The sequence below is a fragment of the Periplaneta americana genome, chromosome 1 (assembly GCF_040183065.1).
Source record: "Periplaneta americana isolate PAMFEO1 chromosome 1, P.americana_PAMFEO1_priV1, whole genome shotgun sequence".
Taxonomy (NCBI): Eukaryota; Metazoa; Arthropoda; class Insecta; order Blattodea; family Blattidae; genus Periplaneta; species Periplaneta americana.
The window spans coordinates 216,025,634-216,038,956 of record NC_091117.1 but is presented as its reverse complement, the minus strand read 5'-3'; the positions used below and the strand labels follow the sequence as shown (position 1 = coordinate 216,038,956).

At 33.5% G+C, this 13,323-nt stretch overlaps 1 protein-coding gene across 3 annotated transcripts in view; it reads right to left on the bottom strand.

Moving 5' to 3' along the window:
- Positions 1 to 13,323, bottom strand: part of LOC138708101 (tubulin polyglutamylase TTLL13-like) — a 54,751-nt gene that overhangs the window by 26,548 nt on the left and 14,880 nt on the right. For all 3 annotated transcript variants that reach the window (XM_069838291.1, XM_069838297.1, XM_069838303.1), the window contains 4 exons: positions 10,395 to 10,523; positions 9,044 to 9,269; positions 6,665 to 6,843; positions 2,476 to 2,701 (listed from right to left, as the gene is read on the bottom strand). In XM_069838291.1, the coding sequence (XP_069694392.1) occupies positions 2,476 to 2,701; positions 6,665 to 6,843; positions 9,044 to 9,269; positions 10,395 to 10,523 (760 nt within the window). The remainder of the gene's footprint in view (positions 1 to 2,475; positions 2,702 to 6,664; positions 6,844 to 9,043; positions 9,270 to 10,394; positions 10,524 to 13,323) is intronic.

Here is a 13,323-nt window from a genome sequence, read left to right as displayed (position 1 = left end):
ATCAAATGCAATGTTTGATAAGATGATATAATATGATTGCAGAACTATCGCGATTATTCCTGTGTTTTGTAGGTTAAGGACATGCAGTTTTGAATACTATGCAGGATGATTTTGAAAATTTGAAGTAAAAACATGGTTTTAATAATTAGTCTACAGCACATTAAAACATTATTCACGACATAAATTTCACTATGGATCGTCCTGGATAATAAACATCCCAGTTAATCGAGAGTTTACTGCAGGCATAAAATGTTGGCGTAAACTTCGGAGACTCCAAGAAGTCCTGAATATAATCTAAGCTAACAAAGCTTGCTGTCGAGGTTGTGTATGTTTCATTAATTTTTCTTTCCCTCTTCCAAAATGAAACTGTAGCCAGCAATTCCTTATATGAAGTAGTTACTTTGTTTAATAGCTAGCACTTTCGAGGCGCAATTTAATTAGTTAAATTTTTTAGGTTTAAAGCATATATTCAGAATATTTTGGGACCTGAATGAAGACAAAAGGCTTTCCCTGGTTTTTACTAATATGTTACGTAAATCCTCAATGTTTATATACCGGAAAACAAATGCACACATAAAGTGCATCCCTCAAAGTACATGTGCGCTATCTGTTGGTGCTAGTTCAGGATATCCCTATTAAATGAGTATGACAATGAAGAATTTCTGACAAGATTCAGACTAAAGAAGAACAGTTTTAAACGTGCTGGAATTAATGATTTGGAACACATGACAGACAGGTAAAACTATGCATCTTCATTACACACTTTTAACACTTTCATCATTAAATATTTGGTAAATTTGTCATAAAAACAATTTTCCTGTGTTAATTTGAAAAAATGTTAGTAATTTACCTAATTTAATGACTAATTTTGGCTTAATATTGGCCATCTTCACATTGCTAGTGAAGTCTTTGCCTGTTTCCGATTTCTTCTTACGATCCTGTGGTAAGTACGTTTATGATTGGCAGTGTTGTGCCAAATAGGGTATGTGTTCTGAAATTTAATTGTGTATCAAGAATATTTTGTGGATGTGTTTTTGTATGTCTCTATATTTCTACTGTTTACATAGAACTGGAATATATCAGTCCCCTAACTGCCCATTGTGCAACTCAAACCAAGAAATGGATTCGGAACACCTCAAAATCTGTGCTTCACTGGCAGACCATGACAATATCTTTGAAAAATATTGGAGTGCAAGAGTCAAATGACTTTATTGTCAAACAACAACAACATATTTCGTATTGTTCTAGTGTACTTTCTGGTTTTTCTGTTCAATATGCAGGATTTCCATGTCTGTTTCTATGTTGCTGTAGTTGTGGTTGGTGTTGGTGACGTATTCTGCTTATATGGAAGTATTGTGTGATTTGGTTATGGCTGTGATGCGTTCCTTACGTGTTTTAAAGGGTCTCCCAACTACAGTAACATAGAAACAGACATGGAAATCCTATACAGTAGAACCTCTATTATCCGTGCTAATGAAGGGAATGGAGTGAACGGTTAATCTGTACTATAAAATCTTGTCAAATTAAATGCATACTACAATTCAGTTTAGTAATTTCCTCCATGATCTTTTCTTTTAACATACTAAATAGTGGATGAAAAATTCACTAATTTAAGTTCTCAACATCGGATTTTTAATGGCCAAGGAAACTCCTTATGAGGCTGTTTATAGAAAGACACGAATAGTACAGATCTCATGTTGTAGATTTACATGCTTTATATGTACACTTTGTATTTTCTTTTTCATTAAATCGCATACAGTTGTAATTTCTATCTTGTATTCTGATGCGAGATGAACCGCAATTTTTCTTTTCTCGAACCAATCAATTATTTGCACTCTTCTTTGTAGCACAACACGTTTCCTTTTGACACCTGTGGAAGACATTTTGCAATGACGTTAGGCAGTACGGCCACTTGAAGAGTAGACCATACTGTGTAATGATAAAGGTTTGTAAAAAAACACTATGTAGAAAAAATTCACACTAACATAAAGTACAGTACTTCATATTTTTTCTGCAGAAAAAAAAAAGAGCGAGACAGAAAGACAGTCGGATAACCCACCAATCGGTTAATTGGGTGACGGATAATCGGGGTTTTACTGTATATATTGAATTGATTTTTTTAATGAGATGAAGATAATACTAACAGCAAAATGAGACCAGGGTCCAGTGCTGAAAGTCACCCAGCATTTGTTTTTAATGGGTTAAGGGAAAAAGCCGGAGAAAACCTCAACCCCAGGTAAATTGTCCCAACCAGGATTGGAACCCATACCCGCTCATTTCATAGTCAGGCATGTTAATTGTTATTCCACAGCAGTGGACTACTGAACTGAAAAACCAGAAATTTCAGTAGGAACATTTTCTTTAGTTTGAGTCCACATAAAACAATAACACGTATAAGCTTCCTTTTGCTAAAATTTTGAAATGAATTATATGTTTCTGCTTCTACGACAAGTCTATACGAAGAGAAATAGCTACCTCTAATTCCTCTCTCTGCAATCTGGCACACTCTTCCCTTGCTCTGGAAGCAGCTGTATCCTGGAATAGTGAAATCTGGTTCTGATGGAAGAACTGTTCATATTTATCAACGCCGTGGTAGGGATAGATACAGCGGAAGTTGCCCATGTGAGACTCTTCCCATGCCACTTGAGTCTTCCAAGGATTTTGAGGAACTGACCCATATGTCCCATTGCTTCCAGTTTCACTGCAGACATTGACAATAGTAACCTAATTAATTATCGAGTACTTATTTTGATGGACTCAGTTGTGGGACTCTTGGCTGAAAACAGAGACAGGATTATTATTTGTAAATCATTATACAAAGTCCCATGCATCTCTAGATGTAGGGAAAGCTTGTTAAGGTGGGAGGATGGTAAAATTTGACATTTTTTTCTATTTGATGCACAATTTTTATTCATTTACTAGCCATCGCACCTGTTAGAAATAAATATAAAGTAATTACATAATTAAAATAGGACGTTTGATCCAGGGAACAACCTTCACAACAGCGCAAGATAATCTGCTTCACTCATTACCCAATTTTTTTTGCATTGCATTTATTGCATATATGTTTTATGTATTTTAACGCGATTCAATTGAACATAGTTAAAATTTGAATTATAAAATAATGGATTGCTAAGCTAACATACTATTACTGCATACTAAATCAATACACTCTCGTTGTTCGTTAATTCTCTGAGATTAAAATGAGTGTACATAAATATTATTTTAAGAAATACAGAAAACGAATGTACAAAATAGCCTATCAAATTTTCTGTGCATAAGAAGCTATTTTAATCTTACCTGTCCTCGATTTACTCAGACGTTACTGTAATAACATTATAGCATTATGTCCATCTAGAGAAACTAAATTTTCCAATGGTGAAATAATAATTAATTATACAAATCAGTTAATTTAGCTTCTGATATTGCTTCATACAAACACAGAAACATTCTCTGTAGGCTATGTTTAATAGCTTTCGATTGTTGATGTCCAAGGCCCCTGTTTCGATTGTTGTTGTCCAAGGCCCCTTATAGACGGAGTCATTTGTTCTTAATTCATTGCACCGTCTTAGATGGCGTTACTGTAATTTTAAAACTCATTTATCTCATTAAATATCAGTCCTATCAAACTTTTGTAAAGAATAAAACTTATTGGAAATCATTTTTAAAGAAACTTTTGTTATGTAACATTTTTCACAAAAATCAATAATAAGCGAGATATTTCGATTTATTTAATTCAGGTCCCCTTATAACCCCCCTTTTAAATAAAGTATTTTGAATGCCATATAGCCTAAAAACTAAATTACAAAGAACTTAATTTATATTCCACTTTTCATATAAATTGGTTCAGCCATTATCGCGTGAAAAGGTAACAAACATACAGACAGACATACAAACAAAAATTTCAAAAATGCGATTTTCGGTTTCAGGGTGGTTAATTATATATGTTAGTACCAATTATTTGTGGAAAATCGAAAATTACCAGAAAAATTTCGGCTACAGATTTATTATTAGTATAGACTAGCCGTACCCGTGCGCTCCGCTGCACCTGTTAGAAATAAATATAAAGTAATTACGTAATTAAAATAGGACGTTTGATCCAGGGAACATTAATTTTTGATAGAAGGATATATCGTTTAATATGTTACTTAATTTAAATTGTATTTAAATAATTTCAATGCAATCATTTTGGTCCAGAGAGCAATCATTTGTTGCAATGACAATTCCTTTAACATGTTTCTTAATTGTTATTACATGCAACCATAATTTAATGAAGATTGACATATCATTTAGTTTTAATGTGTATACTTCATATTACTTGCTATATGTTTCCATTGAATTATGGTAATAACTTAATTTTAACCCTTGTTTTCTACGTCTTCAGTAAATGGCGCTTGGCCCATCATGGTTCTGAACCCTTCAAATAACTTAAATAGTGATACAGCATAAACAGTGATATGCAGTATTATATTTATTTCTTTCGAAAATGTAAGAATTCACGATCTCCTACGTACCACTGCCATGGAATGAATAAATGTTTTTTTTTTCTTCCGACTCAAAAATTTTATATTTTGCACATAGGAGTTACTGCAGGAACAACAACACTATAATATGAGGCAGCGGTGAAAATGTATTGTATTGTTATTTTAAAAGTCTTGTATATCCTTAAATTTCACTCAGAAGTTACTGTAATAACATTATAGAATTGTGTCCATCTAGAGAAACTACACTTTCCAATGGTGAAATAATAATTAAACAATTAATTAGCTTCCGATATTACTTCATACAAACACAGAAACATTCTCTGTAGGCAATGTTTAATAGCTTTCGATTGTTGTTGTCCAAGGCCCCTTATAGACGAAGTCATTTGTTTTTATTTCAATACAGCTCCTTAGATGCGTTGTTACTGTAATTTTAAAACTCATTTATCTCATTAAATATCAGTCCTATCAAAATTTTGTATAGGATAAAACTTATCGAAAATCATTTTTAAAGGAACTTTTGTTATGTAATATTTTTCATGAAAATGAATAATAAGGGAGATATTTCGATTTAATTTAGGCCCCCTTATAACCCCCCTTTTAAATAAAGTATTTTGAATGCCGTATAGCCTAAAATCTAAGTTACAACGAACTTAATTTACATTCCAATTTTTATATAAATCGGTTCAGCCATTATCGTGTGAAAAGGTAACAAACATTCAGACATTGATAGCACAATCTCAAGGGAAAAAATGGAAAACTCTGCATCATAATCCACAGTTAATTCCCGATTTATCACGAAAATCGTCTGTAGCTGCATTTAGATTGGCAACAGGCCATGATTGTTTGGCCAAACACCTGCATAGAATTGGAATATATCAGTCCCCTAACTGCCCATTGTGCAACTCAAACCAAGAAATGAGTTCGGAACACCTCAAAATCTGTGCTTCAGTGGCTGGCCATGATAATATCTTTGAAAAATATTGGAGTGCAAGAGGTCAAATGATTTAATTGTCAAACGTCTGGCATTAGAAAACAACAACAACTTCCAGATAGACAGACAGACAGACAGACAGACATACATACAAACAAAAATTTCAAAAAAGCGATTTTCGGTTTCAGGATGGTTAATTATACATGTTAACACCAATTATGTTTAGAAAATCGAAAATTACCAGAAAAAGTTTGGCTACAGATTTATTATTAGTATAGATTTCTTTTTTTTAATGTAGAAATATTACTGCTGCAACAACTTAAATAAAATTCGAGATTACATTTTGAAGAAAAAAAATGGGGCCCAAATTTTGGAGAAAATAAAAAAGAATAGAAAAATACCAGAACACCAGGACACAGTAAAGTAATTCGATATATATATATATATATATATATATATATATATATATACATGGGTCATTCAATATTTAGTGGCAACATTTAAATGAACAAAGAAAACATTTTTGGAGCAGTCATATTGTTGCAGTGGTCAGAAGTAATCTTCTCCAACATGAAGAACCCTCCTTCACATCTCAAGAAGATGACGGATGCTATCCACAGCGTCTTGTTGTACTAATCTTCGAACAGACTGCTCTACTGCTGCTATATTGCCTGTCTGGTTCTAAAGCGAAATCCTCTAAGTGGTGATTTCATTTTCGCGAAATGTCAAAATCACATGGGCTCATATCTGCACAATTGCTTGTACACATTGAAGGGGGAAAGGAACTGGCCACCCTACCCCATTATCTTCTGGCCTAGTTGCCTCATGAGTGATGTCTTATTGTGTTACTTATGAGGTTCAAACCTGTCTTCGGACAGTTGACTAAACAACAATGTGGAGACGAAAAGGAAGGCAGAAAATAGGGAAGATTGGATAATGCTGGGTTTGCAGTGAAAAACCTGCCTTTGGACAGAAAAATATGAATAAATGAACTGCAAAAAGAGCAAGAAATGGCTTTAATGAGCTGTTTGTAGACCAATGTGGGGGTTAGTGGAATCAGGCATATACTGATTGTGAACTGGCAAGGAGAAAGGAATATGGAAGAATATAGTTTTGATAATGTCACAATTTACATGAAACAGTGGTTATCTTTGTTACTACATGAATTATAATCAGAAACTATGCTTTACTTGCAGTGGTACCATTTTATTTATGCATAGGAGAAAACATATTACGAAAAACAACACACCTTTCTTTGTGATTAATTCCTTGCAACAATCTCTCGCGTACTCTTCTGCGATCTTCTTCTAGCACTTTCTTCTTGTCAGCTTGGGTGAGGTTTAGAATAATAAACGTATCTCGAAGAAGACTTTCCTTGATATCACGATCAATTTGAGCATCTGTGTGGAAACTTGGAGAATGATTCACCTGAAGCAGTCAACATAATACAATAACTTCAAGTAAAATCAAAGAGAAATAATGCACAAGTTGCTCATTAACATTAAAACAAAACCATAACACAGTAGCTATTCTATTTACATTCCTTCCTCTTCTATTTATAAAAATAATGACTGAATAAATAATGAAGAATCACTTTTTTTCCACTCTAATTATCTGCATTCCTTAAAAGATGCTCTCAAAATTAATATTAATATTTTTTATTGTTTGAAAGTAGGCCTTTACATTTCATTTCAATATGAAAAACTTATCAGATTACCAGGAAACAATTGGCATTCATACAGTCCTCTCTGTAGATTGAAAACTCAAAAAAGTTTCATATCCATTGTTCAAGAATTAAAACAGAAAATCAATATCCCGAATTTAAAAGAAAACTTACAAATTAAACAAAACCCTTTAACTCTATTTAATATAGAATATAATTTAAATTTAACAGAAGAAATACTGAAATCAGAAGTAAATACTGAAAAAATTGTCTTTAGAGACAATATTGGGTATCATCCACAAAACTGGCTTCATTTATACACCAACGGATCCTTGATCTCCAGAGAACAAGGTGCCGGTGCAGGTGTTACATGCTGTCTCTTCTCACTTTATAGATCTCTTGGATATGGAACAACAAGTTTTGATGGTGAAATCATTGCAATAAGTGAAAGTCTCAGGAATCTTCTATGCCAAATCAATAAATTTAGGAATGCAGTTATATTGTCAGACTCCAAAGCAGCTACTCTATCAATAGTCTCTAAACACACACCTTCATCTCAAACAGCAGAAATAACTAAAATGCTCTCTCAATTAATAACACTCAATAAAAGAATTGTATTCCAATGGATACCATCATATTGTGGAATCCTGGGAAACGAGAATGCGGATGCTTCAGCAAAGAAGGGCAGCACTGCTACTTACAGACCTGTTACTAAATCTACGTATTACTCTGTAAAAAGATTTATTAAATCTACATACTTAGACTTCAACAAACAAAATTTGATAACACAATCCCAAGGGAAAAAATGGAACTCTCTGCATCAAAATCCACAGTTAATTCCCGATTTACCACGAAAATCGTCTGTAGCTGCATTTAGATTGGCAACAGGCCATGATTGTTTGGCCAAACATCTACATAGAATTGGAATATATCAGTCCCCTAACTGTCCATTGTGCAACTCAAACCAAGAAATGGATTCGGAACACCTCAAAATCTGTGCTTCAGTGGCTGGTCATGATAATATCTTTGAAAAATATTGGAGTGCAAGAGGTCAAATGACTTTATTGTTAAATGCCTGGCATTAGAAAACAACAACATTTCTTTTAAATTTTATCTTACACGAATGCACAAGAAACTAATTTTCTTAAGTTGCAACTGAGATGCAAAAATGTTGTAGGGAATGTGGTAGATTCCACATGGCATGTTGTATAACTATATATGAAGAAGTTAATATTTCAAGTTTATGGACCCAATATTTTGAAAACATAATATCTGCGCACTGTTAGACTTTAAAACAATTTACAATGGAAAGTAAAAATAGACTCATATACAAAAAACTAATAATTCATTTATCTTAACGGTTGAGTTGTTTGGACTTTTTCCATTGCTGATTTTCAAAAATTGTAGCACAACGTTTCGAAGAATGGATCTCTCTTCGTCGTCAGGTGAAAACCTACTGTGGAGGTCATTACAAACAGCTAGCCTGTCTGACTGGTCGACGACCTCAGGTCGGTGCGAAATATAAAGACGGAACACAGAACACACGTGTGTAATTAACATAAAATAGATACAAATTTTTCTCAAGGATATGAGTATTAAATGATCATTTTTGTTCTCTGGTCCTCGTCTGAACACCAAAATGTTGATGTGGTGGACTTTAACAATAATTTCAACATAAGGGGGATGCACAATAAGCCTAAGACTGTGGTGCTTGCTTATGGCCCTCCTCTGGAGGAAGGGAAAATGAACACCACTGGGGACGAAGAGAGAATATAGATTCGTCATTTTATGGTTTCCTTCAAAATCTTAACTCGAAGTGATGAAGGAATCATAAGCTATTAACAAGCAGAGATACCAAAATTTAAGGGAGAAGCCATAACAATTCTGCGTCATGTTTTAATCAGTAATAATTATGGAAAATCCGAAAAAGTTGCACCCCTGAAAAATTATGAACTATTGTAATACCTCTAATATGTAAGGTTTAAGCTTGCAGTCAAGCAAGATGTCGAATCCCAAAAGTTCAAAGCAGGCGTATGTAAAGTCGTGTGCTGGGAAGCACGCATGGTAGTTGTGCTTCAGGATAGGATGAGCAGCTATCACTGTCTTGATTACCACATCGTCAATATTTTCCAACAGTTCCTGCACATTGTAATCCTTCCTCTGTAACCAGTTTGTTAGGGTTGAGATTTTCCTGACAAAAATAAAAATACAACACATTTTGTACATTCAAATTTATAAAACCTAATCCAGTTATATATTCTACAACTCAAAAATGGTTATTTTCAGAGACGTTCAATATAGTAATAATTATAAATTGGAAACTTGCCACTGCAATTTCACCTAAATTGCACTGTTAATTATTGTTTCTAAATATTTGCAAAAATTAAGTAAACTCTACAACTCCACTAAAGTTACTGCATTCGTGATTCAAACAACATTAGGAAGTCGTGAAAAAATCAACAAGATTCCAGACTCATCATAGACTGAGGGAAAAAAAAGACAGACATATCAAGGCCTGCTGGAGTATAGTAAACACAAAAAACATTTTAAAGCAACAATGTTGAAGATAGATATTTTTGTTTTGCAAATTTGCCATCAATGAACAGAAACCAAGATGGAGATTTCATTGCAACTAATTAGAAATTCCTCTTTCAGGTATGTAATAAACGACCTTCGCACAAAATAATGTACGATACACGAGCGGTTGTTTTCTTTCAATTCTCAGAAATTAAAAAAGCTCAACTATGTTTCGCTTTTTCAAACTTTTCCTTGAACATGAAAACTTCAACATACCGCTCTTGTAATGCATATTACTACTGTCACAGACCAGAGCACTGGGTATAACTTCAAGTGTTTTGCTTCTGACTGAACATGTAAATAAAATGAGATCATGACTTTGCAAGCACAAGATTCGCTAAACAAAACTGAAGTTATGACTGTAGACTATAGATACTGGGACCAATCTGTGCACTTGGTGTATGTCACACATCCATACCCACACGAGCAGGATAGCCTGAACTGAAAATGTTGGTCGTGAGTTAGCTTATCTGTTACATGTTGGTCCGTCCCAGTGGAAGGCAATGTTTGTTTTCAGAACACTACCTACTTGGAGCCCCCTTGCCTCACTTCACCCCCTCACCTAAGCATTGTAATGGTAGTGCAACTGTTGCCAAGTGCAGAGATTGGTCCTGGTATCTATACATAGATTATCTCTCATTTTGTAAATTGTTTTCTAATATTCTAGTATTCTTTAAATTCTTCATGAACAGGATAAAATATATAGAAACTTAGTGGTAACAAGATTATACATACATACCTTTTACTCCCAGCTTCATCATCCACAACGTAAGTTCTACTATGTTTGTTGACTGCATAATTGGTAAGATGCATGAACGCATTGCCAATATTGGTAAGACTTGGTTCTCGATACCGGCTTGTGGCAAACCTTGCAGAAAAGATAACAGAACAAACTTAACAAACCATTAGAGGGATGACAATGGTGTCTTTATGAAGATTATTGTGTCATTAAAGTGTTCAAATACATTAATAATATATTAATGGCCAGTTTGTCCAAGTAATGTTTAATTTTGCTTAACGAATGTTAAATTAACAGTCTGTTTATTTTTAACGCTTTGTTAATGTATTTTCCATTTGTTCAACATAATTTTGTTTAAGATAACCAACACTTAACTATAACGTCTGTTAGCACTATTTTAACTACTCAACAGCAGTTGGTAATAATTCTACACATGTAAGACAATTTTTGATTGGCTAAAATTAATCTTTAAATTCTATATTATAGAGTGAGTCATGAAACTTGCATAAAATGACAACCTGTTATAGTAGGCCATGCTCCATAAACAAACAGTTGACAAATGAAAGTTGTAGGTGACGTGCTGAATAATAATTACAAAGTAAGGTTATATTTCCTCATTGCTATTATGGATACGAAATACGAAAGAAATAAAATAACACTGATGTATTTAAACAGTCCAAAGTATTTTTTAAATGTTATATATGCTAAACATTCCCTACAGAAAGACACAAAATATTAATTTCGCAACTTCTGTTCAAACAGCTGTGGAGACATCGGCCATATTTAACTAACTGTTAAACGAATTAACTGCCCGAAATCCTACATTTAAAATTAATAAACTGTTAACAATCTGTTAAACCAAACTGGTGTTGAAAATATACAATTTTATTAATTAACAAACTGTTCAGAGTTTAACAGTCGTTACATTTTCTGACAACACTTGGAAAAACCAGCCATAAGCATATTTAATCATTTCTTTGAATTGAAAATTCAAATTACTTTTAGAAATGTACATGTATAGCTGTGTCATGGTTTTGAACGTATGACCTTGCTTTACCTTCCAGTCGGCAGACCACTCACTCTGTTTAGTGTTTATAAATGTTACTCACCCCCATGCATCAGGGGCGTATACTGGTTAAAGGGTTTGGGCTACCGCTGACCCTATTATTACACAAAATATATCTAACAATTACTTTAATTTTAATTACTATGGTAAAACTAATAATACAAAATTATTACATTATGTTATATTATAAACTTTTTCTTTTGTAATTTCCTTGGGCTAGCCCCGGTAGCCCGCAAAACACGCCCCTGACATGCATAAATATATGAAGTGTCCGAGAGCGATGTAATTACTGTATAGCCTCTGTCCCAACAGTGAGGTGTATAGATGTGTATGACAATTTTAACTAACTAATTTCGTTTTAATTTTAATGAGAATATAATTTATTTTGTTTGTAATTTTTAAGTCACTTCTAATATTTGTGTTGAGACAATGTCTCCAGTTATCTTAAAATTAGAAAGAAGGACAATTCATGAGTCGTGAAATTGTGGTCAATGTTTTTGAGTTCATGAAAAATGCAGCAAGTAAAAAAACGACGTATCAATCAATCAATCAATCAATCTTTTTAATGTATCCAGCTGTTTGCTGACAACATGAAGCCCACTATAGTCCACTGTAGTCTATTCAGTTGTTTTTCACGAGAAATGAGGGGTATTTTGATCGGTGTTCATTATAGATGCCTGTTACTAGTAGCCAGAGTTGGGGTGTAGTCTATATATACTGCAGGGCTGTGTCTTCTGCAACTGTACTGATGATTTTAATTTACTTCTTTTGTGGTTTATGGATGGACAGTATAGAAGAATGTGTTCCAGATCTTCATCATGATTATTACACCACAGACAAGTAGGATTATCAGAAATATGAAATCGGTGTAGGTACAATTGAGTGACAATGTGACCTGTTCTGGCTCTTGTTAAAAATGTTTGAACATGTCTGGGCAAGTTTTTGTACATTTCCAGGTCATTTGGTTTGTTTTGTACAGACTGTAAAATTTTTCCTTTGTCAAATACAAATCTATCAAATTAAAATTAGTGACACCAGCATCTCTCCTGAAGCTTGAAAATTGCAAGGTAAAACATTAGGCCTCCAAAGCCAGCACAGGGTAAGAGTGCAGGGAGTGCAAAATGACTGCATGTTATTAATAATAATAATAATAATAATAATAATAATAATAATAATTATACCGTACACTGTTCTTATTTTGCCAATTTTTGCACTATTTCTTCCCATAACCTATAAATACACTTTTGAATTGTGACGTAATGCAAATTCATATAACAATGCAAAGAAAAATATACTTTACAGTTTTAAACGAATTCTAGGAATGATTGTTGCTTTTTTCGCGGAATCATAACAAAAATGTATTTTTAAGCACTATGTACCAAAGCCAAAGATAAAAAATGGAGCATTTTAATAAAAAAAACAGAAATTATTCCAGAAATCCCACGTAAATCTGCAGTAGCAAAATTCAGACTGCTTACAGAACACGATTATTTGGCCAAACACTTGAATAAAATAGGAATTTACACAAATCCAAATTGCCCTCTATGCAACAAAGAAGAAGAAGAAGAAATGACTGAAGATCATCTCATAACCTGTGAAGTTCTAACTGATGGATCCACCACAGAGAAATATTGGAGAGCAAGAACGCTAATGGCTTCGTTGCCAAAGCCCGGCATTAGATAACAACAATAACAACATGTATTTTTAAGTAGGTACTAATGTTTTCATAATTTCCGTCATTTTTACGGCACATTTCCTTCCGCCATTTTGTCAACAAATGAATGAAGCCATTTACAAAATCTAAAACTGGAAATTGATGCTAAAAATGCTGCATATACCATTTTTATTGTATTTAATATCTTA